At 36.8% G+C, this 26,742-nt stretch overlaps 1 protein-coding gene and 1 pseudogene across 2 annotated transcripts in view; both read right to left on the reverse strand.

Moving 5' to 3' along the window:
* The window catches only part of LOC111018256 (vacuolar protein sorting-associated protein, putative (DUF1162)), an 89,544-nt gene extending 63,208 nt beyond the window's left edge, over nt 1-26,336 (reverse strand). For both annotated transcript variants that reach the window (XM_022294272.2, XM_022294271.2), the window contains exons 1-6: nt 25,847-26,336; nt 22,329-22,406; nt 15,700-15,812; nt 14,553-14,646; nt 8,230-8,273; nt 1,031-1,099 (exon numbers count right to left, since the gene is read on the reverse strand). In XM_022294272.2, coding sequence (XP_022149964.1) covers nt 1,031-1,099; nt 8,230-8,273; nt 14,553-14,646; nt 15,700-15,812; nt 22,329-22,406; nt 25,847-25,943 — 495 coding nt within the window. In that variant the 5' untranslated portion in view covers nt 25,944-26,336. The remainder of the gene's footprint in view (nt 1-1,030; nt 1,100-8,229; nt 8,274-14,552; nt 14,647-15,699; nt 15,813-22,328; nt 22,407-25,846) is intronic.
* On the reverse strand, nt 16,103-18,994 carry LOC148210692 (small ribosomal subunit protein uS3-like; annotated as a pseudogene).
* Nucleotides 26,337-26,742: the final 406 nt, after the last annotated feature.

Consider the following 26,742-nt stretch of genomic DNA (forward strand, 5'->3'; position numbering starts at 1 on the left):
CCCATTTATTAGCTCATTAATGCATTCTCCATTCAATATTCTCAATCTTTTGGTATACTTTGTACTAGTTTTATCTTAGTTGTCGTCGATCAAGCTTCTTAAAGATTTCCTTCGGATTGGCCCATTGATATTCCCTCTTTGATTGTGATAACATTTATATGGCTCTTCCTCCCAACTCTTTTCCAAGGTTGAACCAAGGAAGATTGGCTTTCAATCAAATTTCTAGTATTTCATCATGTTGTTCGGATGATTACATTGCCTCTCTCAAGAGGAGTTGGAAAGGCTTCAAGTAGAAACATTTCATAATTAATCTCTCTATTGCCAAGAAGTGGCTTCAATTGTTGAAAGACTACAGCCTCCAAGAGCCAATCCAATTGGCAAGGACATGGCGTCTCTGGATCATACTAGCTTAGAGGCCTCAAGTTCAAACCTTCTCGTGAGCTTCATAGAAAAAATTTTTGATGTCTCCCAGGATAGAACCTTACGGCAAGCGCAGAAGTCTTTGGATATAGGTGAACAAAACTCCGAGTCCCAATTAACAAAAAAAAAAAAAATTGTTGAAAGACTACATAAAGGAGCTTAAGGATGATCTTGAGAAGTTTGTTCTCTGGATGTTTCTTTGTCTAAGAAGGGATTTGAGTATCCTTTGTTTGGCCGCAGTATTTTATTGGTTTTCCCGAGTTTTGGTAGCTGCTCTTGGGCCTTTTGTTGTTGGATTTTGGTTATCTTAATGTTCACTCTTATTTGGTCTAATTATATTGTTCCTTGTTCTTTTCTTGTTTTCTTTTTTATTTTTCTTTCGCTACACCAGGAGCTGGTAAAATGACCAATTTTTCTTTTAATTTATCAATGCAATTTTTCTTTTTCTAAATCAATAATAAAAATAAAAAAGTCAGAATTAGGAAGATAACTACTTAACTTTATTAATAAAGTATGCAGGCTAACGACACATAATAAGTAAGAAAAGACCAAACAAAGTATTTATTGGAAAGAATTTGAGGGTAAAACAAGGATAACGGGTAAAACTTACCAGGTCACCAATCATATCAAGGAACATGACGTGAAAATTTCTAATTGATATTTGGATGTTGTCAAGAATCTAATAAGAAAGAAAGTGTTTGTATTATCATTATTGAACTTCAAAATGAATAAATAAAAGGCCAACACGTGAGAACAAACAAATAAGAAATCTGGGAAACAAAAGATCTGCAAGTCTGCAAAAGAAAAAAGAGAATACTTTCCAGAATCAAAATTTTGGTTTCGCAAGTTTCAGCCTGATAATGGAAACCAGTAATTCAGCTCATAGGCCTACTAATTCTCACTCTAAGATCTCTAGGTCATTCTATTTCACTCTTTACTCAAAACAAAAGACACGAAATAACAACCTATAGAACATGTCCCATTCAAGTTTTGTTTTTCCATGAGAAACCATTTCTTTTATGAGAAACCATGCTTTCATTGAAATATAAGAAATAAAAAAATACAAGGACGTACAAAAAATCCAAACCCAAAATGAGTCAAACTAAAAAAAGAGACTCCAATCAAACACAATCAAACCTAAGGGGCCATTTGTTTCGTGGGAATCTAAGATTCCTATGAGACGGGCAATCTGGATTCCCACGTTTGTTTTGCGGTAATGTAAGATACCCATGTATCTCAGGATGCCCGAGTATCCTAGTATGCCCATATGGAAGGCATCCGAGTCGATTTGGACGCCCTTTTGAAACATAGATTTCCATGATTCCCCCCTTCATTATTTTTCATATATTTTCTTTTACCAACTTTCTTTAGTTTTATTTGTAATTTTATAATTTAAATAAATTAATGTACTATTGACTAATAAGCAATTAAGTATATTTATGCATTACACATACATATAAAATAAACTTCAATTAAATTATATAATATCCCCATTTACTTTTAATAATTGGAATGACTTATTATGAATAATATCTATTATCTTGAATACATAATTTTAAAACAATATTTTTTTAACGATTAGCCTACCTTTGATATTCTTCTTCTTAAAATAATATAATTTGATAATATAATAAATGAATTTCACCAAATATAATATTAATTATATAATTGTATTTTAAAAAAATATGAAAGTTGAAAATGAAATTCATATTCAATATTAATTACTTTTTAAAAAGTCTTATATTAATATGAATTCTACTAGCATACAAAAATTAATACATATATGCAATTAATATAAAAAAACGAAAAATATTAAATTAATTTTAAGAAAATCTATTATATAAATGCAAATTATATTATATTAATGTATAAATCATATAAAAATTCTTAAGGACATTTTTGGAACATTATATAAATTTAGAACATTCCCATGAATAAATCCTACAAAATAAACGTGACTATCCAGATATTCCCGGACATCCTTATATATTTTCCTACGAAACAAACGTGGTCATCTAAATATGACGGACATCTATAATTCTAGACATCTGAAATTCCAAACGTCTGAAGATGTAGGACATCTACATTCCCAAAAAACAAACAGCCCCTAAGGGATAATTACAAAAGCCATTTAGCACTAAAGCCCAACGAGAAACATAGAATCTAACAAGGGACCAAACCTCCTCCAAGGTCTCTCCACTCCTCTAAGAATTTGATTATTTCTCTCAACCAAACACCTTAGAGAAATACAGAAACAAGTCAACCACAACAAACTATCCACTCCTATAAGAATTTGATTATCTCTCAACCAAACACCTTAGAGAAATACAGAAACAAGTCAACCACAAGAAACTATCCTTTGAAAGGGCGAGTAAAGAAGGACCTCCTCCGCCATCGAACTACATCTTCTACGCCTGGCCAAACTATAACCAAACAACTCAAAGAATTAACTCCAAATTGTGTAAGCATAATTGCAACTCCATAGAAGGTGATTCAAGTCCTTTGCTGCTCTCCTACATAGGATACAACAAAACCTCATACTCCTCATCTTTCAACGCCCTACTTGTGACAATGTTCCAAGCAGAAGATCGTCTATCCCAAGCTTCGATGAATGGAAAAGAAGAAATTCTGAAAATACTAGAATATCCAACCTTCAAAGGAGTATCCCCTACCCAAGAGTGGTGCCAGAAGAGGATGCACTGCCCATTCCCAAAGTGAATAGTGAATGCTTCTCCACAAAATGCCACTGTTTGTTTATATTGTTCCAAGGACTACGACCCGATCCATATCTTTTAATAGGTGTGATCCACCCAAAACAATCAGTGCAATATAAGCTAGCCACTACCTAACACCATAATGCCAAACCTTCCACACTAAACCGCCATCCCCACTTTGCCAAAAGAGCACGGTTCCTTTTTAAGATGCAACCAATTCCCAATCCACCAATTTCACAAGGTTGATAAACTAAATTCCAACGAACAAAATGACGCATTCAGCCTTTATCAACTTCTCCCCACAAAAAAAATGCATATGTTTTTCAATTTGTTTATCAAAACCTAAAAAACAGAGAAATAATAAAGAGGAGTGCTTCCCAAAACGGATTGAAATAAAGGCAATCTTCCTCCTCTCGATAAGTGGTATCTTTTCCATCTATCAAGCTTCTTAGAGATCCTTTCTTAAACAGGATTCTATAAAAGTTTCGACTTAGGGTTCCCCCCAAAAGGAAAATTAAGATAAATAAACGGGAGACATTAACCTTTGCAATTAAGGGAATTTGCAATGTGTACTCTTTGCTCCTCCATATTGATACAACACCCCAATGATTTCTCTCAATTTACTTTCAAACCCGAAAGCCATTCGAAAGCCAAAATTGTCTAAAACAAAACCTTTAACATGCCATAATTGTCTTCACAAAACAGAAGCGTGTCATCCGCAAATTGTAAGTGGGAAACATGCATCGAGTCTCTACCCACTACAAACCCCTCAAACTCCCCCTTTGAGGTAGATATTATTTAAAAGACTGCTTAATACATCTCTGACTAATACGAAGAGGAAAGGAGATAGTGGACCTTCTTGTCTCAGACCCCTTGAAGCTTTCATACGCCCGTTTGGCTTATCATCAAGGAGAACAGAAAAGTTGGTGCCCTTGATGCAGCCATTAATCCACTCGATCCACTTAGAACCGAACCCTTTCTGTTTAGAACTACCAAAAGAAAATTCCATTCCACCATGTCAAAGGCTTTCTCAAGATCCAATTTAAGAATCCAACCTTTCTTCTTTTTCACTCTATAAGACTATAATCATCCACCAATTCATTTGCAACAAGAATGGGATCAAGGATCTGTCTGCCATTTAAAAAAGCGCTTTGATTATGAGAAATTGTAGAAGACACGACTTTACTAAGTCTTCAATCCCTTCTTAGACAAAGAAAGATCCAGAGAACTAGTTGTTATTTGTTTTGTTATTTCTTACATGTTTATATCTTTAAAACTCTTTGTTTATTTTCGTTCATCAATGAAAATTCTCGTATCTTGTTCTTATCTTTTCTTCACACTTACGGGAGTTTGTATCTTTGAACATTTCTGTTTCTTTTCATGCATCAATGAAAAGTTTGTTTCTTTGTTAAAAAAATGGGTCATCCTTTCAAGGATGTAAAGAAGACTCTTTGGATTCACATCACGAGGGCTTTCTTTTAAACGATAAGTGCTTGACTCAGACATGGATAGAGAGACACCAAGGGTTCCTCGTTGTGTTCCAAACGATGAATATTCACACTGACATTTCCCGAGAAACAGAGGCAGTCCAACAAAACAGGGGAATTCTGTTGTTGACAACCTAGTTGACAAATACCGAGATGACTTCCATCTCCCGCAAGGCCTACCCCCAAGGAGGAACATTGATTACGGGATACTGTTGAAAGAGGGCCACCCTCCCGTCAACGTGAGCCCCTACTATTACCCGCATATCCATAAGCTAATAGAGGACATGTTGGTAATGGGAACCATTCGCCCCAACTTGAGTCCATACTCAAGTTCGTGAAGAAAAAAGATGGTAGTTGGCAGTTTTGCGTCAATTAGAAGGCCCTCAAAAACGCCACGATACCGGACAAGTTCCCCATTTCAGTCATCGAGCTACTAGATGAGCTGCAAGTTCCCAAATTTACAAAAAAAATTGACCTCAAATCATCGTTACCATCAGATTCAAGTACAAGAGGCCGACATCCCTAAGACGGCCTTCCGGACAAACGAAAGACAATTCGAGTTCCTTGTCAGGCGTGAATTACAAAGCTTTAAATAAGCTGACCACACCAAATCAATGTCCCATTTCACTGATCGAATCCACCTTAAATCAGGATATCAAAAGAAGGTCACTAAAAGTTCTTGGCAATGTTGTTTGCCCTCCGTAATGTGCCATCAACTTTTCAATCGTTGATGTATGGCGTCCTCCAGCCCTTCCTCCATAAGCTCGTGTTGGTTTCTTTAATAATACATATTAATATATAGTGCCTCCCTTTAGGACCACTCAAGTCACTTGGAGGTTGTGTTGCGTGTGCAGGAGAATCACAAGTTGGTCACCGATGCTCGAAAATGTCAATTCGGGCTTCCCCAAATTGAGTATTTGGGGCATATTGTATCGGGCCAAGGGTGGCTGCCGACCCACAAAAAGTGTTAATTGGCCATTTCCAACCAATCTTAAGAAGCTGCGCGAGTTTTTGGGACTCGGGCTATTATCATAAGTTCATTGCTAATTCTGGAGCCTTTGCTTTTCCGTTAACCAAACTACTCAAGGACATTTTTGTATGAAGGCATCTTGCTACAAAGGCTTTTGAGAAATTGAAAGCACCCATGACTTTAATTTTTGTAATAGTGTACAACTTGATGCTAAGTCTTAATCACAATTTTTTTTTTTAAATTATAGTATAGCCATGATATCCGAGATTGGAAGGTTACACCATACTAGCTCTTCTGACAAGGGATTCTCTCTTCCCCGACCCTTAGGTTGTATCTTGTCTGTTTCAATACATCCCTTGTTTCTTATCAAAAGACAGAAACAAACACCTTACTAGCTCTTCTGGCAAGGGATTCTCTCTTCCCCGATCCTTAGGTTGTATCTTGTCAGTTTCAGTACATCCCTTGTTTCTTATCAAAAGAAAGAAGCAGTCATGACTTCGGTTCCCATTCTTCGCTTGCCGAATTTCCCTCACCCTTTCATTATGGAGTCAGATGCTTCGGACTTGGGGCTGGGAGCAACATTAATGCAAGGTCAACGCCCTATTGCTTTCTTTAGCTACGCCTTACCTCCATCTCATCAATAGAAGGCAATATGAACGTGAACTCATGGCAGTCGTAATGGCGGTCCAAAAGTGGCAACCATATTTATCGTCTAAACACATCGAAAGGCTCTAAAATTCCACCTCGATCAATGCATGATTCCTGGTGAGTATCAAAAATGGATCAAAAAATTGATGGGCTATGATCTTGATATTGAATACAAGCTCGGATTAGAAAACAAGGAGGCGGATGCATATTCTGGAACCGAGGTCCTCGTCCTTTGGGAGGGTGCTATGAAGGAGGATGCAACATGGGAGCCCACTGGTGTCATTGCCGCGCAATTTCCAAATTTTCAACTTGAGGACAAGATGGTCCGTTGAAGACGGGATAATGATAGACCTGGGGTGAAGAATGTTTATGTTAGAAAGAGGGGATGTGCAAGAATGTCAAAGAAATAGGAAAAATACTGTTAGAATGGAGGGACCACTGTACAGTAGAGAAAAGGGGTAGTTTGGGTATTCTTCTAAGGGTCTGTACACGAGAGGTAGGGTCCTACCTATCTAAGTATTGTCTTCAGGACTATTTGGAAGAGATTAGGGAGCTCTTCAATTCTCCCTTGACCCTTGTAATTTCTCTGACCATAACAATAGAAATGTGTTTCCATCACTATCATTGGAAGCTTCCCCAATTAATTCCTTTTCCAACTATTTACCTCCCAAGTATGGACAAAATCCCTTATGAAATGGTTCCACATTTAATGTCATAATCAAGTTCCCTCCATTAATGGCATTATTGAATTTTGAATTGGCATTTGTCACATTTAATGCACCACTTCGATTTCTTTTCCTATAAACTATAGAGAAGTAATTTAATGGCTTATAAAGTTTAACTTTCTTGGATAAAGATAAAACTTCTTGACTTCTATTCTTGGAATTAAAAATAGGAATAAAGATGCGGTCTTTCCGTCTGCTTGTAGCATATCAGCCACCCATTACTTTTATTATAAATTTCAACGGTGGGCTGCTTCCCTTGATTCTACTAGGTATCAAAGCAACTTTTGGACTTGTTGAGCTTAATTGATCATGTTCGAGGTCATCCGTTGGTGAAATCAAGTGAGCTATTGGATAGCCAGTCAGAGATGGGTTTGCATAATCAAAAAAGGGAAAACCTTGGGACTACCACGATGTCCTTGAAGAGAGATATCTGCCAAGAGGTTGAATTTATCAAAGGCAACAGAAGCATCTTGAAAAAAAGAAACCGTGCAACTTAACATTTAAGCAAACTAGCAAGATTCTGCTCGGCGAACTAACGATTTGAACAACAAAGAGATTGCTCTCTCAGTCTTTAATACCAATGGTAGTTGGGATGAATCTTTAGTAGTTGTTATTGACCTTAATGAACGCTTCAGTGAGATTGAACTTCCTTCTGGTGAACTTTTTCTTTTTAACAAGAAACAACTTTTCATTATGAAAAGGAGAAAAAGTTCAAGAATACAAACTCTCAAAGGAGTTAGAAAAAAAGGAAACAGACCAAACCAGGAAAAAAGCTCAACAATGAGCATTACAATCAAAATAAGAACAATAATAAAAGCCAACAATAGGATCAAGAGTCTTTTAACTCTGTTCTCACCAACTTTGACTACTGGAAATAGATCTTTGAGATCCTGCCAAAAATTTGGCACGAAATTCAGCTGATACTCAAACCCGATCAGCTTGTAACTTCAATCTAGCTTCAGGTGAACTTAAAAACTGCTTTGAAGCCTACATGCATTACCGATTCAATTGTTTTCTAAGGTTAACTTCATTTAAATCTTTTTCTGAACAATTTTAAAATTAAGACAAAACCAAAAGAAGAAGAAAACAATTTTAAAAGGTTAATCTATAGAATCGGTAATGACCAAGAACATAGCAATGCACAACAAATCCGATCTAACTTCAGCATGCATAACATCCCACAAAAATTTAAAACAATGCATATAAAATGACACATCATATAAAATGACAATAAGACATGTAACAATGCAAAAAATTAGCATCACCTTTGCAGTAATGTAAGATATAAATGATTGTCCGGCGTGATTATCTGCAAAAAAACGACAAAGCCATGAAAAAGCTTATTTTAATGAGTAACAAGAGTGACTTCCCAACAAACAATTTAACCTGCTTTTGGCACATGATCAAATGAAATGTAGGAAGGTAAACACAAAGAATACTGTCAAGAAAGTGTATGTAATATAATTTGTTTTGATCAAAAAAGGTGCAAAAGTAACCCTCTAAGTAGAGCAAAATGTTATTTATAAGTAAGCTGAAATCGCCAATCCAAGCTCAGCTTAGTGGACAAGGCACCAATTACTTACCTTTTTCTAAACAACACACGAACTTTTTATTGAATATATGAAAAGAAACAAAAATTGTTCAAAGATACAAACACCCAAAAAAGTGATAGAGAAACATTAAATGAGAAAATAAAAACAAACCAATCAAAAATTACAATTACATCGGAAATATAAAAGTCTCCAATTCAAACATATCATGCTAGGTGAATAAAGAGCAAATGTATTGGAAAGAGCATACAATTGCAAAGCTTTAACCTTAGCCATGTTCAAGAATTCAATAGTTGATCTACTTTTTCCTTCAAAAACCCTTTGGTTCCTTTCAATCCACAATTCCAAAAGAAGTGCTCTTAAACCATTAACCCACAGGACGTTTGGTTTGTTTTTTTTTTTTTAACAAGATGCGAACTTCTCATTAATTAATGAAAAGGAGCAAAAAAACTCAAAAGATACAAATAGGGTGTTCAAGAAACCCGACAACCTGAACAACTCAACCCAAACTGTAAGGGTTGAGTTGGGTTAGGTAAATTTTTGATTTGGGTTGGGTTAAAAAATTTCTTGAACCGACAAGTTCGGTTCGGTTCTCGGGTTGATAGAAAAAAAATTCGGTTCAAACCAAACCGAACCGGTTTTGTAATATAGATATGTGTGTGTTTAGGTTTAGGGTTCCTTAAATTTCACCCCTTTTGTGTCGCGTCTACTCCTTCAATCTCACCTCTCTCCTCTATCATCTCCCTCTTTTTCAATCTCACCTACCCCATCTCCTGTCTCCCCGTACTCCCGTCCCTCATCTCCCTCTCTAATCTCCCCGTCCCTCCATTCCTTCGTCCCACTCTCCCTTTCCATCCTCCTCCAATGGACGTACTGGTGTGACAACAATTGACTCTCTCATCACCATCTAGTCTTCCGTCCCACTCCCCATTTCCATCATCGTCCTCCAATGGCCACTGTGGTGTGATGATGAACAACCGACTTCTGGATATTCTTCTGGAAGCAGAGGAGTACCTCTAATTGGAGGGAAGAGGAAAGCTCTCTTTCATGGTTGTCGCAGCAACACAAAACCCTCATTCGTCTTTCATTCGACTCTCTCATCTCAACCCAATACCTGACCCGAAAATATAAGGGTAGGGTTGGGTTGGGTGGGTTGGGTTGGCCGTTATGTTCGGTTTCATCGCTTCTCTGATCTGACCAACCCAAAAATTCGGGTTGGTCCAAAAAACTCCCTGGACCCGACCCAACCCAACCCACGAACACCCCTAGATACAAACTCGCAATTGGAGTGAAGAAAACAGAGGAAGAAAGGAAAATAAACCAAAAGAGGGCATTACAACCCACCAAGATAAAAATAATGACATAAAGATCATAGAACTTCTCATAGAAAGAGCCTCCTATATGCCATTTAGGAGACTTGATCATAAGAAACGTCCTCTTCAAGAAGGCCTTTGAGATCTTGAGTAAACTTGCCCTAACAATGTTTTAAAAGGCTAAAGGCGACTTCAAGGCTTTTCCTCTTGAAGAGACACCTCGAGGCAGTATGAGGCGTAAGCCTCAATTTTAATTAAAAGAATTATACAAATCTAAAATTTGTATGATCAAGTATTGCTAAATATAATAGTTATATAAAAGTATAAAAAAAAATCACCAGTTAATTGCCACTTATATAAAAATCCAAAAAGAAGATCTTCAATGTCACTATTAATATCGCTACTATTATCACTAACAGGATTGACTTATTCTATAAAATTTGTCTCCAATGTTTTTAAAGTCTAGGTAGTAAAAGTAGTGATAGATTGAATCGTCACCACACCTACAAAGCATTCAATATGCAAAAAAACCTTTATATTTTGTAAGAATTGGGCAAATTACTAATATTGTTCTCATCATTACACGAGGCGTAAAGACTTTAAGCCTCAGTGCTGACGCGTAAGCCTCTTATGGTTCAAAGAAGGCGTAAGTCTCGAGGCTAAAAGTTAGAGCCTTGCCTCGAGGCATAAGCCTCTAAAGCTTTTTAAAACATGGTGCCCTAATGGCACCAATCTCTCTATCCCGCTCAACTTTTAACTCCAACTTTCTTATAGAAAGATCTTCTTGAGTAAACTTGCCCTAATGGCAGCAATATGAAACAAACTTTTCATATTAGTTACTAATTATTAGATTTCCTTTTTATATTACTTACTAATGCATTTGGCTTGAGAAAGATTGTTATTTCTTGGAGGATTTATCTACTAAAGTCGTGTTGCCTTTGCAATCTCCTCATCTGGAATTGTTTGAAAAGCAACTTGTTGATTTATTGCAAGAACCTACACAAGCATATTTCTTCAAAAAAGAAAGAGATGGAATGGGAACATGCAGAATTCATAAGCTCAGATCTGATTCAAGATTGTTTATTGAATGCACTGTTTGGCTTCTGTCGGTTCATTATTTGTAAATATTAGGTGTAAATTAGCTGTCAATATTAATTTCTTTATTTCCTTTTATTTAGTGAGCATCTCTTCAATATAAGAAGGCTATGTATTTCTTATTTAATAATTATTGGAATACTAATAATTTATTCCATTCAAATCAAGTTGGTATCAGAGCTAGGTTATCCTTAAAACCTTAGCTACTATAAACTCAGCCGCCGCTGCCGTCTCGTTGCCGGAACCCTAGCCGCCGTCCTTAATTGGCACATCCTACTTTCGGACAGTTCCTTCGTGCGGGGTTGTTCATATCGCTGACTGATTGTCCTTCCGTCGCCATTGTCATTCGCAGATCTGGAGCCAAAGAATGCAGATCCAGAGAAATTGTCGCCACCGTCCACGTTCTGCGTTCAGTTCGTAGATCTTTATGCCACATCTTTGTTCCGCTACCGTCCTTGTTTATTTCGCCGCCGTCCGTGTCTGTTCTGCTGACCTTAGCATCCGTTTCGACGTTTTCCAGGTTCGTAGGTCAGTTTCATTTTCGACGTCATGCTAAAATCCACGTCTGCTACGTGCCGTTCTTCGCAGATTTGTGGGTAAAGATCAAGGTTTGTTATAGTTTACAACCCTAGATTTGGTTTGGTTCAAGTCTGGTTCGGTTTCCGATTTGGTTCGGTTTGGTCCGATTCACTCAGTTCAACTTGGTTCCTATGATTTGGTTTGGTACGCTGGTCTATTTTTTGCCATCTTTGGCTTTCTGGATACCCTAATATCAATTTTGTGGTTTGATTTGTTATAGCTAACCTTTGTTTTTTGCCATTATGGTTGAAGAAATTGTTGAAGTGACTCAAAGTCTAGCGGAATGTGAAAGTGACCGGAAGCAAGTTCGCACCAATAGTGTTGACTCAAAACCATTTAGTAGAGAGCATTTATCACAATGGTTAGAGAACAATTTGTCATTTGGTAATCTTTGTATTTCCTTAGCACAAATAGGTAATTACGCTAGAGCACTTTCTTGTTTTGGCTCATCTCCGTGGATCATTGATTCCAAAGCTAGGAAACACGGACACTTATTTTTGGGTGAAGTATCCGTGTCGGACACGTCTCCGACACAGATAAGCCCGGACACGTGTCTGACACGTGTCAGACACGCATTTTGGAGTGTCTGATTTTTTTTTTTAAATCGGACACGGCTGGGACACTGTTGGGACACGGCCTAGACACGGCTTGGGAGGTTTTCTGTGCCCAAATAGAAAGGCCCAATGCCCATGAGTAATTTAAAAAAAAAAACAAATAAATGAAAAAAACCTAATATCCACCCACGATAACAAAAACACACCACCCCTCTCCCACAAAGCCGACGCCACCGCCGCCCACCCTTACTGCCGCCGCCGAGGCCCTGCCTTTGTTTTTCTTTTTTTCTTAGGTAAACTACCCTGTCTCTGTTTTTCTTTTTTTTCTTAGGTAAACTCCCCTGCCTCTGTTTTTCTTTTTTTTCTTAGGTAAACTCCCCTGCCTCTGTTTTCCTTTTTCTTAGGTAAACTCTAATAAAAACAATCCTCTTTTACGTCCCTTCCTTCTTTGTTTTGTCACTATATTGGTCCTTTGGAACTTTGTTTTGTAACTTTTGTTGAAAGATGTAATTAACTTCATATTTATGCATTTTATTGTATTTAGCATTTTTTGTGTTAAATTTACATATATCCTAAAAAATATTAAAAAAAAACGTATCCCCAACGTGTTATGTCCTAATTTTTTAGGAATTGACGTAGCGCTGAAGCATAATTTAGGGCCTTATGGTATTTGTGAAAGGATATGGATAAAAATTTTACTTGAAGAATTGAGAGTCTTTCAGAAGGCACCTATACGAGTTTATTGCGACAACAAGGCTGTCATTTCCATAGCCCACAATCCAGTTCAACATGATAGGATTAAGCATATTGAAATTGACAAACATTTCATAAAAGAAAAAGTTTATACTGGTGTGATATGTATCCCTTATCTCCCAACAATAGAGCAGACCGCTAATGTGTTGACACAAGGATTACCAAAAGTGCAATTTGACGGAATGATTGACAAGCTGGCAATGGAAGACACCTTTAAACCAGCTTAAGGGAGAGTGTTGGTTCATTATTTGTAAATATTAGGTGTAAATTAGCTGTCCATATTAATTTCTTTATTTCCTTTTATGTAGTGAGCCTCTCTTCTATATAAAAAGGCTATGTATTTCTTATTTAATTATTATTGGAATACTAATAATTTATTCCATTCAAATCAAGTGCCTCTTTCTGGAGGATGAGGAGAATCATGGTTGCAGTAAATTGGAACAAAAGTCACTGGGCAGCCTTTTGGTGGATATGTTGAATGTTTGTCTTACAAGAACTCATGAGAACTCAAAAGGATAGCCTTAAAAGTTGAATGTATCGTATGTTGAAGCTCTGAAAGGAAAAAGGAAAAGTGCTCTAAAGGAATGACCCAGAGCTGTCATCAATTCGAATAAGGTGAATAACAAATAAATGAATACTTCATCTTCGTTGGATGGGGAAGATCATTCAAAGATTGAAGACAAGTCATTGCTGGGTTACAAAAGAGTCAGAGGTATTGGATTTAGGTTGGGACAATACTAAGGTCATTAACAAGCTGTTTGCTCATGATGAATGGAAGGAAATTGCCAAGGATCTTAGGGATCATATCTCCCAACCTTGCCTATTAAATCATTTCATGACGGACAAAGCTTTGTTGAGATATGAAGATGTAAGATCATTGAACTAGAAATCACTTTCAGGCTAGTGGTAAAAGATGGGCAATCATCACTTGAAGTTGGAAAAGTGGAATTGTGCAAAACATAGCAAAAAAGGGCTAATAGAAGGCTATCTGGTTTCCTTCCATCTTTTTGTGTTCTTTGTGGGATTAGTGGGGAAGACCTCAGTCATCTATTTTTTCACTGTACCTTTGCTGCCAACGGCTGGACTCTTCTTCTAAGTCTTTTTAATGTTGGCTGGGTTTTTGACAAGAAGGCTGAAAACAATTTGTTTCAACTATTTTGCAGGCTTTTTCAATCTTCTTCGATGGTTCGTTTACTATGGATCAATGCTATAAAAGCATTGCTCTCAGAGTTATGGTTTGAAAGGAGTTCAAGGCTGCAAGAATAGATCATTTGCTCGAGTGTTTCTCTACTACTAATTCAAGGCCTCCCGTGGGTGTTTTCTTTCTGATTCTTTTTCCCATTATTCCCCCAATCTTTTTTTTACCAAAATATGAAATTTTTCATTGATTATGAAAAGGAACAAAATTTTGAACACTTTTGAATATTTCATTCATCAACAAAAATTTTGTATCTTGTTCAGAAAAAAAAATAATAATTTCATGGATGAGATGAAATTATGAAAAATGGGAGGAGAGCATCCTCAATCGTAGAAGATCTTTTTTGTTCCCTTCAATCCATGTAGAGCAGAAAAAAAAAGCCTTCATAAATCGGACCCACAAAACTTGATTCTCTCACTTTACCCACTAGAGGAAATTCAAACCAATGAAAAGAAAATAGACATTAAATCCATAAATTTCACACAAATGAATCATGTCATAAACAGATCCGTAGCCAATGCATTGAGTTGAAATCAATTATCTTACCACATACACGCCTTGATAATTTTGCCAGCTCTGCAGCAGCAATTTTGGCCTTCTTCCCAGCAAATTCTCTTCTTTCAACCGCATCTGAGCTCCACTATAACAAAGAAAAATATTTCCAGAAAATTTGCAAGAAAATAATAGTTTTAAAGTTATCCATTCTCTTTCTGCAAGGCCAATGTTTATTGAATACAATTTTTTAAAACAAGATACGAATTTCTCATTGAAATAATGAAAAGGTACAAAAATGAAACTCTCAGTGGAGAGAAAAAAATGAGAAATACCAAAATCCAATGAGGTAAGATAAAAGCATCTCAATTCATACAAATGTAGCTAGGAGAATAATGAGAAAACAAATTAGAAAGAGCACCAAGAAGGTTTGAATATAGCAAGATCAAACAGTAACAAATTCCTCGAGTATTTGGTTGTGTAGCCTTTGTTCATGTTTATAGTCATCAATGAGGTAAACTTGATCCACGATCACTCAAATATATTTTTGTTGGATACTCTAACACTCAAAAGGGATATAAATGCTATCATCCTCCTTCTATAAGGTACTTCATCTTTGCCGATGTTACTTTTTATGAAGACACCAGCTTCTTTACCTTACCTTATTCAGGGGAGGAAAATTAAAAAATTAACCAATTATACAAGATATCTTACACAAAAAGAGAGAAATAAGAAAAAGAACACCAAAAGGATGTTTCATCTTCTGCTGGATTTAAGAATTATCATCTTTGTTTAAGAATTATTCTTCCGGCTTAATTTATGATTCTTGGAATGCCTTTATTTTCTCCTCTTAGCTTCCGCTTTCTCTTTTTCCATTTCTTTTTGGTTTTTGCTCTTTCTTTTCTTGTTTCTATCACTTCTTTTTGGAGATACGGAGTTTGTATCTTTGATACTCCTAATTATTTTCATTATCAATTATAATTTTGTTTCTTGTTTAAAATATTCGACTGGATTTAACTCTCTGATCCCACTCATCATATTTGTCTTCAAATAGTTTTTTATTTCTCTAAAATAATAATTATGAAACAACTACCTCTGTCATGTTAATACTTTTCATAACATCAATGAAAGGTTTCTAATTTCTTATCTCAATAAATTTTCTTATTGCCTATCACGATAGAAAATGTAGCAGATAATATACCTCTTCGTCATCCCGTTGAGATGCAGAAATGTATATATCCTCCAAAATGATAATGATAGGATCCCATCCAAGCTTTTTCCATGGAATCTTGATGCTTAACCTCCCAACACGACCTATCACAGCAAAAAATATAAAACGAATCATAAGAACATTAATTAAAAATATTATTAAAACATCCATCGGGAGTTTCTAACCCTTGAATATTTGTATTTTCTTTTCATTAATTCAATGAGAAGTTTGTATATTGTTCAAAAACAAATTATTAAAACATCTATTAATATTAACAAAAAGAAATATAGAACCTGACTTCATGCATGAGCTTTTAGTCTAAGTCTTAAGAAAAATAAAAAGATCATTTCATTGAATATAATAGCATGCCTAAACTAATACTTACTCCCTCATGTCTGCTCTTCTTTTGTTAAGTTATTATAACCTCTATATCAGTTGCTACACTCACAGTGAATGTGATAAAATCCTGTTCCTCCTTCGTATTAAGGATAGTAACCATATTAAGGAGTGTTAGTGGACCTTGCTTGCTCATATTGAGAAGGGGTGTCGGTGGACCTTGCTTGCCCTTAGGGTCCGAATCAAGAATGATCTTGACCTTGATACCTATGACACCCTCTCTAGGAAGGTGTCTCACAACCAAGTCTATATACTTGTTCACTAGCAATCTTGAGGATCTCGCATATTCATCCTTGAATTTCATGGATTTGCATGCTAAGGCCTGGCATACCACTAACAATAACCTCAGCTCCTTTAGCTCTACTGTCCATGCAGAATCCAAGGACACCATAGCAAGCCCTCCACAGAGCAAGGCCATTTGGAAGCTTGAAAGGCAGAGGAATATCACAGAGTCCTTTGTTATTGACTTTTTCAGCATAAAGCTCAACATTTATTTCAAGAAACTTGAGATGTTTTTAAATAACATTCTTTATTTAACAAAAAGCACAATGAAAAGGGAGAAGAAGTTCAAAGATACAACTCCCTGAGGGAGCGAAAAAAGATGGTAAAAAACAACCAAGTGATGAGCAAACATCTAAATGACACGAGAGAATAGAACATTGATGAGCAAAGCATCTAAAGTCTTGACAAAATGACACGCCGAAAGAATCTTAACCACTCCCTTCAAGCTGGAAATATAATTTTCATCAACAAAGAACAGCTTGAGAAGTGCCCAAAGACTCCATATTTACTGCAAAATCCTCCAACCCTTAGAAAGTATCTTCAATCATTTTTTTTACTTTTTTTCTACCAAGAAACGAACTTATCACTAGAAACAATCATGCTAGGCGAGTAATTTGCAAAAAGATCAAAAATAGCACACCATTGAGAAGCTTTGAACTTGGCGAGGTTGAAACATTTCATCAAATGTCTTTTAATCCCTTAAAAAATTCGTTGATTACACTCAAATCATAACTTGAAAATAAGTGCTTTGAAACCGTTAACCCATAATAGACTCGCTTTAGGAGGCAAACAAGGACCAAACAGCAACTGAAAAACTAATTTCAAACCTTCTCTGTCCAACATCCATGATATATTTCAATAATATTTTGACTTTATGCTCAACTTCGAGGCCTAAGGCTTGGTACTTTTCTTTTTTCTTTTCTTTGAATAAGAAGAAAATTTCATTGATGTCATGAAATTACAAAAAAACAAAAAACAAAAAAAAAGAGAGACAAACCCTATCCAATTAAGTTACAAAAAACTTCTCCAGTTCGATACGAGAGAATTCAAGTTATAGTTAATGAAAGGATTTACATATTTGACCAAGATGAAGCCAAAAAAAAAGTATAGAGTCGAATAGATGTTGATGTTGAAGATCAATATCTTTGAAAATTCTGGAGTTCCTATCTTTCCAGATAATCCAAATGAAAGCTCTGTTGATGTTCATTCATAAAATTGCCTTCTCATGCTTGAAAGGCTGGTGAATAAGGCTAGATTCTAACCATTCCTTGATGTTGCTTGGAAGGCCCAGCTATCAGCCGAAAGCAGATAGGTAAAAAGACCATATTCTCGAGGAAAAATGGCAAAACATGAAGATGTGGCACTGCAATTCCAAGCTTGATTTACAAAGACGGCACCAAGATGAAGAGACGGTCCATCTTGGACTTCTCTTCTAAAGCTTATCAAAGTGTTGAGGCAAGTGTGACTAAGTTCCCATATCAAAAACTTCACCTTCTTCGGATAAGATGAACTCAAAATGGCCTTGTATAAGTGAGAGGTTGAGATGTAGGAATTCGGATTTCTATGTAGGGGTCGATCAACCAGTGCTTTCAAGGTGCAAGGCGCGCCTCAAGGCAATAAACCTTAAGACAAGAGGCGACAAAAAGGTGTCGCCTGAGTGAAGTGAGGTGCACTAAATAAAATAATAAAATAAATATTCTGTAGCAATTTTATATATTAAAAAATACTTTAGGTGAAGATATTTGGTGCAAAAAAATTTTAACTTAAATAATTAAGAAAAATTTAAAATTTAAATTTAAAAAGAAATTAATAAAATTAGTGGTTAAGTAGAATACTAAAATTAAATCATAAATTACCTTAAATAAAAAAAATTATTGCCATCTTTGCCATTTGCTGTCAGATGGCAAGATAAAATTGCATGCAATTAGTGTTGCATGCCTTGAAAGTGTAAAAGGGAATAGGAAAAGTCTAAACCAAGCATCAAATCCCCATATCTTTTATTCTATTTTTTAATTCTTCTTCTTCTTCATCTCTAATTCTTCTTTCTTGATTCTTCTTCTTCATCTCTAATTCTTCCTTTCCGAGCACCTACGTCGCCCTAAATACATGTTCATAGGTGAAACTAAATATTTTGATTGTCTACGAAGAAGGAGAAGGAAGACATGATAGCTTCATATCATGCAATGAATGGGGCAAAGGCGGCACCAATGGCAGCATCAAAGGATGAAGCGACAGTGAAGGAGGAAGACTTTCGGGTGTGGGTTTTCATCTTTTTGGGGCTTCTTTTGGGGGTTTTTTAAAATTATAACAAAAAAAGGAGTCGCCTCGCTTCAAAGAGGCGCTCGCCTCACCTTATGGCGATGGCGCCAAGGTGCAGCAAGGCGCAAAAAGCGAGCGCCCGATTGAAGACGCTCGCCTCGGCGCCGATCAAGGAGCGCCCAAGCCAAAACGCCTCACCCCTCGCCTTAGGCGAGCGCCTGGGCACGCCTTGAAACACTGCGATCAACACAAGCAACAAGGAATGGGATGAAGTTGGAAGATCAATGTATGCAGGAATAAACCCAATGGAGTTCGACTTTACCTTGATACTAGTTTTTATTAGATCCATGAGATTTTTTGTCTTGTTTGCCACAGCTTCAAAGCTGGACTCTTCCCGTCAATCACCTTTTTAGAAGGACCAACTTCACACGCAAAGGTGGTATCATACAAAAATGTTTTGTCTAATAGCTCCATAAAATTTCTAATGCCGTCAAGAACTTTTTTCAAAAAGTCAGAGGCCCCTACAAATTTTGCTTCTCCATGGTACGGTTGCTGATTTTTGGGAAGCTCAAACTCCACGTGCTCTTCCTCACGCTCCGTTTCCCAATGACGGACACCATGAACTCCGGCGATGTAATCGAGATGATTTCAAAAAAAGGGTCGATCAACACAAGCGACGATGATAGGGGGATGAAGTTGGAAGATCAATGTATGCAGGAATAAATCCAGTAGAGTTCGACTTTACCTTGATACTATTTTCATGAAATCCTGAGATTTTTTGTCTTGTTTGCCACAGCTTCAAGCTTAAAAGTTTCTGTTGTCCATCTTTATATAGGAATACCTCTTGCCACCCTCTCATATTGCCATAATCTGTGCATGTTCACCGTTTTGGCAGCCCGTGAAAGCTTTGTTGGGTTGGAAGGGATTTAGTGAGCAAAAGCCTATGACTTCTCTTTGTAGAGCTAGAAGGATTTTGTACCAGTGGCCGTGGAAATTATTCCTCTGTACCATGATGGATTTTTCAAAGTCAAACGAAAGGACATTTGTTTCTATCCTTTGGGTGGGTGGAGGGTTTGTTTGGTGGGGGAACTTCGGTTGCACTGTTACCACATTAACTTCTTTACCCTTTTGATTTTGTAAGCATGTCTTTATAAGAGAGCGCGGGGGGGCGGTGGTTAGATTATCGGTTATCCGAAACATCAAAGTTGTAAATAGAGAGAAGGTCTATAAGAAAGTCCATCCCCGTCTCTGTGGTCCAACAGGGATGAGAATCCTATTATTACCTCCCATTAGAGTCCAGTCTAACTACTTCAGCAGAGTAACCCAACTTCTTGTTGATTTTTTCAATCCATAGAGTCTTATCTTAGCTACAAATTCTTCAAAGAAAGAAGAATAGATGACAAGGCTTTGTACTTTTTGCAATTTTTAATATATGCTTCTACTAGCTCCTGCCCGTATTTGATAGCTGGTTTTGGTATTGGCGAATTATGGCAGATTCTTTAAATGTTGTTTGGTGATCACTTTAATTACTTTTTTCTTATCAAGACAACCTTTCGACTTTCAAGGTATTTAATGGTGTTTTCTTCTCAAGGCAACCTTTCGGCTTTCAAGGTATTTATTGGTGTTTACCTCACAAGGCAACCTTTCAGTTTTCAAGGTTTTTAATGGTGCATGTTCCATGGCATTTACATTGGCCAGCTTTTATTGTCCAATTTATTGATCGCTTTTGGAAGACGAGGGCTCTTAAGCTTCATCCTCGAAATTTGAAAAGTCACTCAAGCAAAGTTCTTATGATTAATGTTACCTTGTTTTTAAGTTGTGAAGTTGAAAGGTCATCTTGTTTTGAGTATTTATAGAAACTCACCTTAAGGAAGGATCACAACTATTTGAAGTTCTTCTCTTTGAGAGTTTTCCTTAATAGCATAGATCTCCGTTCAGGCGACACTCCTTTGAATGTTCCTCAAGAATTCATCGTCTCTTCTCTCAAATATATTTCGAGTCTTTCTCCTTCTCAGTTGAATGAGTATCTTGCCTTTCTCGATTCCGAACTCGTTAGGCTTCGAGAAGAATGGTCCTTGACGTTAGAAGAATTTTCTAGAAGAAGGTTGGAGATTTAAATCACTCGAGCTAGGGAGCTAGCTGAAATTCAAGCCAAATTCTCCTCGGTTTTCAAAGATCCACATGCAGAAGATAAAGATGGGGAACCCGAAGTTAAAGACCTCTAAAATTTCTCTTTTGTGTCATCACATCTCAGTGGATCTTTTTGTTTGAAGTTAGCTTGTTTCTTTTGTTGGCTTTTGATATCACTCTCATGTTGATTGTATTGCTCTTTGTCGAGCCTATATTTTGCTTTCATTTTTTCCTTTTTCTCTCACTCCTATGGGAGTTTGTATTCTTGAACTTTTTCTCCTTTTCATATATCAATGAAAAGTTGTTTCTTGATCAAAAAAAAATTTCCAATTTTCTTCCAGCATCAACTTCTAAGCAAATAACCATTTCTTTGTGCAGCTTTTCCAGATCTAGATGATCAATCCATACCCTTTTTAAGTCAATAAACAAGACACTTGAAGGCTCATTAATTAAGCAAGTGAAGGTTTGGCAGAGGCTCCATTGGATAACTCAAAGGAAGGAGAATGTGAGTTCATGTAATCACAAAAATGAAATCTCACAACTCCAAAAGCCTTCAAGTGAATAAATAGAAAAAACATAGACCTTTAAGATTCCAAACAATGGAGATAGAAAGGTTTCGATCCTAGGGAATTGGAGGGAAAAAGATGTTGAACACGCACCATAATTAAAGCCTGTCCTCAAAGAAAAAACATAGAGCCTCCATTCATGTGGTTGAAAACCCGACCACCCCTTTGTTGGTTTCTTGCCCCAAAAAAACAAGGTTGATGAACAAGATATGATAGAAAATCCTTCTAGTTTGCCCATCCTAGATGAAGATAGCTCTAAGCAAGGGTTATCCGACAGTTGTTCAAATGACTTCAATCCCTTTATTCTTGACGAACATGATTTTTCAGATTATTTTGAGCAAGCTGGCATTACCCTTATTCCCATCAAGCAAAAGTCTGTTTGGAAGTTGCTGGTTTCGAAAGGGCAAGAAATTTTTAGATAAGATTCGAATCTTTTCAAGAGGTTTTTCGTTTGCTGGTCTTAGTTCTGGTTGTTTCGGAGGAGTTCCTCTCTTGGCTCCTGTTTTGCTTTTCTTGGTTTGTTAATAATTTGGCTTGTTTTTGGATCTTTTATTCTAGAGGCTGTTGTTTTGGCCCGCCCTCTTTGACTAGTCGTTGGTTTTTTTATTTTTCTCCTTTTGGACATCTTGTTCCTTTTCATCCATCAATGAAAAGTTGCTTGTTGTTTTAAAAATTTAAAAAAAAAAAAAAAAAGTTCAAACCCCAAAGTGCCCATCTATCTGGGACATTAAAATCCTACCAATTTCCTGACAATCAAATATTGTAAAGTCAATCGGTTGTCCAACAAGGGGAAAAGTTGCAGAATCTCAATATGTTATATTAGGCCAATAGATTGGAAAGGAATATAAATGATAATAATAAGATGCAGAAACAATCCATTAAGCAATTCTTGTACATTCCTAATATGCATGGAAAAGAGGAACATGTTACGGATACAGACACCTAACATGTTTTGCTTTTCCAGTTTGCCTATGAACTTAAGAATACCTTGCTTTAGCGCAAATGGCAATTGAAGATAATCAAATGCCTCCAAAATGAGCTCAACATTCTCCAATAATACTTCCTCTGCATAAGTAGTAAGTGGCTCTTAGAATTAATTGATATAGAAAAATTTAGAATAACTGCAATAGTATAGAATGTGCAACCATTTGAGCTATTTCTTATATTAAGAAAATGACATTAATAAGAGGAAAAAATACAAGTGTCGCATAAAAGTTTGACTGCAAATGAAAGGCCTAAAACAAGCAAATATGAGTCTGACCAGAACCAAAACGATTTACAAATATACTTTTGTTTGTATCGTTTTGAGTTAGCCTCTTTTTTTTTTATAAGAAACAAAGTATTCATTGATCTATCAAAAAAGGCGACAACCTAAGGGCAGAGGGTTGAGAAGATCCTCCCCCAGAAGCTAAACAATGGCAACCATCCAATTCCTATCTATCATTTGTAGGCTATAATTACAAAAGAATTTCTTGTGGTATAAGGACCACCAAGAAGTAACATGCTGTACATTAATACAAAACATCTCATCGACAGGTATCTTGTTTTCAAAAAACCTCCTATTTCTTTCCTTCCAAATCAACCACAGTGTCGCCCTCACCGACAATTCCACAGAACGTAGGCTTTGCCTTTGAGCAAGGCTCCCCCAAAATTTTCAAGAAACAAGTCATCTATCCTTCTAGGGAGACAAAACTGAAGATCCAGCTCCGACCGAACAAACGCCCAAACCTTAGTACAAACGAGCAGTGAAGAAAAAGGTGGTCTATTGTTTCCGCTGCGTTATTACAAAGCCCACATACTAAAGGAGAAAGAGACCAGAATAGAAATCTTCTTTGTAGCCTCTCTGCCGTGTTTAAACTTCTATGGAAAACAGACCAAAGGAAGAATTTCACCTTCTAAGGGACCAAAAAATTCCATATGTAGGGGTCACGGGAGCTTTCAGCTTTTGTGAGAGTTTAATCAAAAGAGAAAAGGCTGATTTTGTCGAGAAAAGCCCACTGTTGTCCCCTTTCCACCAAAGTTTATCCTTCCCATTCCCAGGCTGCCAGAACTCAATCTTTTCTAAGAAACTGGCCCATCTATTGAGTTCTCTATCAAAAAAATTCCTCCTCGACCCCAAATCCCAAGTATGGGAGGAAGTCGCCCAACATTCTGCCAAAGAGCAACCTTTTTTGGTAGAGAGTTTGTACAAATCGGGGAAAGAGGTTGCAAGAGGAGAGGAATCAACCCACCCATCTTCCCAAAATCTGACCTTTTCACCTTTTGAGGCTTTGAAAGTGATCCACTTCTCAAAGCTGCCTCTGTTTCTAACAATATCCATCCAATGTCGACCTTTTGATGAGCCGCCCTTAGGAAGGGAAACTAGCCGTGGTTTCAACCCTATAAATCGCGCCAATGACCCTCATCCACAAAGCTTTATCTTCGTGAGGAAATCTCCATAGCCACTTGAACAGAAGGGATTGGTTTCTCTGTTTTAAAGAACCAACCCCAAGACCACCCCGTCTTTGAGGAAGAGAAGTCGTATCCCACTTCACAAGGTGACAACCCTTCTTTTGAGTACCTCCTTTCCAAATGAAATCCCTTATCACTTTCTCCATAGCCGACACAACTGTCTTTGGAGCCTTCAACGGAGAGAAAAAATCGACCGAGATTCTATTCAAGACGGATTGAACAAGAGTGAGTCTTCCCCCTTTGGATAGAAGTAGATTCCTCCACTTATCAAGTCTCGCTTTCATTTTATTGACAACAGGCTCCCACAAGGACTTTGCCCTTTGATTGCCTCCCAAAGGAAAAGCCTAGATAGGAGCACCGTCTTACAACCCAAAAGGCTGCTCCAATGAGTGACAACATCTTCCTCACAATTGATCCCAATAAGGACAAACCAGAAGCTAACAAAAAGATATTGATAACTCCCCACCAATTACCAAGCATGTCATCAAGGGCAGGGCAAAAAATCAGAACATCATCTGCATATTGGAGGTGGGTAAGCTCGACCTCGTCCCCCCCCCCCCAAGGAAAAACCTCGCAAAACATTTTTCTCACAATAGTAATGAATCAGCCAACTTAATGCATCACCAATTATGGTAAAAAGGAAGGGAGACTGGGGGTCACCTTGTCTAAGGCCATGCTTATCGAAAATCTTACCACGGGGCCTGCCATTAATGAGGTGAGTTAGCCTCTTTGAAAGCTTCTCAATGGAGTTATTCTTCCAACTATTTGAAGATTATTTTCAAGACATTTTTTGAATTTGAAAGGTTTTATATTTCATGTTTAATTTGTTACTTTTTATTTAGTTTCCTCCCTTTGGGAGTTGTATCTTGAACATTTATTTATTTTCATTATATCAATGAAAAGCTTGGTTTCTTTTTTTTTTTTTTTTTGAAAAAGAAACAACTTTTCATTGATATATGGAAAGGAGAAAGGTTCAAGGACACAAACTCTCAAAGGAGTGTAAGAAAAAGAGAAAACATTGATACAAACAAAAGAGAATCTCAACAAGGAGCATTACAACCATAGATAATAATAAGGAACAATGTAAACCAAAGACCGCCATAGGAGAAACCACAAATCTTCAAAAACGAATCTTGAAACACCATATGACTTCAAGACCTATTTGGGCGGGAATAATCCAAAGAAGGGGAATCCTCAATAGCATCCTTCAATTCCTTTAAGTAATCTTTAAGTAACTGAATATGTTTCTTGATATGAGAGAGATATAGTTGGATCTTTTCTTCTTGAAGGCTGGCTAACTCTTCATTTAGAGAGGTGATACAGGCATCCAAATATCCAAATGGTATAGAGACATACTAGAAATCATCTTGAGATATTTAACAATGTCATCCTTCTAACAATCCAGAGGAGTAGCCATAGACCAAGCAAAAATGGAGACGAAGACAAATGAGAAGTTCTAAATGCAAGCTTATGTGGTACAAGTAGCCAAAGAAAACCATCGGAAAACAAAAAACCTTTCAACTTCTCAAACACTTCATGACTCTAAGGCTATATCCATGTCTTAAAAGACTCAACATGGCATTCATTAAAATCGAAAGACCTATCGGATTCCTAATAGAAACCCTCTCAAATTGTCCAAAATAAGACATTCAAAAAGTCTTAATGTAAAGAACTCCTTTTAAAGAGAACACGCTGCAACACGAATCTAGCAAGAAGGCAGGATGCAGATGAATACGCATGGATGTTAGGGAGAAGGGTGTCTCTTATCATGTCAATTTTGTTAGTAACACAATGTTAGTACGTGTGCACGGGTGGGAGAGATTTCTTGAGTGGAATAATTTATATAAAGATAAGAGACAGGCTGTTCGGAAGAGCAGGGAACTCTAGCTTTTGAAGAGGCAATACCTCTTCAAAGTATGAGCAATGTATTGAACTCCAGAAACAATTTCATTGATAACGGCAGCTCCACTGCCGAAGCTACTGACTAGTTTCGAACAAAGACATAATGCAAATAAAGCTGAAATTGTTTACCGAGTAGAATAAGATTAACGAACCATTCCAAAAGGTAATCTTCAGCTTCTCTTTCTGAATATCCTTGACATATCGGCCCAGATAACCCACAAGTAACTGTCGAACAAGTCCTTCAAACATTCTCTATGAATTCTCCCTAAAAACACCACAACAAGAAGTAAACCCGTATAATTTCATCTGGGTTTTTTGGGCGGGATTGTCGGGTGAAGAACAAGAACTCTCTCGCTTTCTCTCTCTCTCTCTTTCTCGCCGTCAATCGTACAATGGTTTCCTCTCTCTTCTGGAAAAGTGGGTTCTCACGGAATCGTTCGGCTCAGCGATTCCCTCTCTCTCAATCTCTCTTCTTCCCAGTTCTCTCTCTCTCGCTCTCGCTCAATCTCGCCGGCTCTGTCTCAGCAATTCTGCCGCTATTTCCTTGTGTCCGTCTCTGGTTTCTCTGGTCACTTTGTCTTTTTCATCTCCACCTCAATGGGACAAAATTAGGGATATTGAAATTGAGACTCGAGAGTCTTTTCATATTCATATTTCATGTGCCAAATAAAGGTCATAAAATATGTTTCCTTTCTTTTTTTCTTTTGGCTTTCCAACTTTTTTTTTCTTTTTTATTTTTTCCTTTTTTTATTTTTTTTCAAATAAAGAAATCATTTTTTATTGCTCACTTTTTAAAAAAAATAAATAAATAATATATATATATATATTCATATAGTCTAAACTTGCCCATATCCATTGCAATTCTTTTCCCTTGTCTTGCATTTATCTCTATTACATTTCTTTGGTAACGTTTCTGTTTCTGTTTTCAATTTTTTTAAGAAATCCAAACATTTTACAATAAATATGTTTATTGTTTCTGTTTTTTTTAAAACATTCTCCAAATTAGGGGTGTTTAAAAAACCCGACAACTCGATGAACCCGACGAACT

This window comes from Momordica charantia (assembly GCF_013281855.1).
Source record: "Momordica charantia cultivar OHB3-1 chromosome 6 unlocalized genomic scaffold, Mcharantia_2.0 BLBB01000006.1, whole genome shotgun sequence".
Lineage (NCBI taxonomy): Eukaryota > Viridiplantae > Streptophyta > Magnoliopsida > Cucurbitales > Cucurbitaceae > Momordica > Momordica charantia.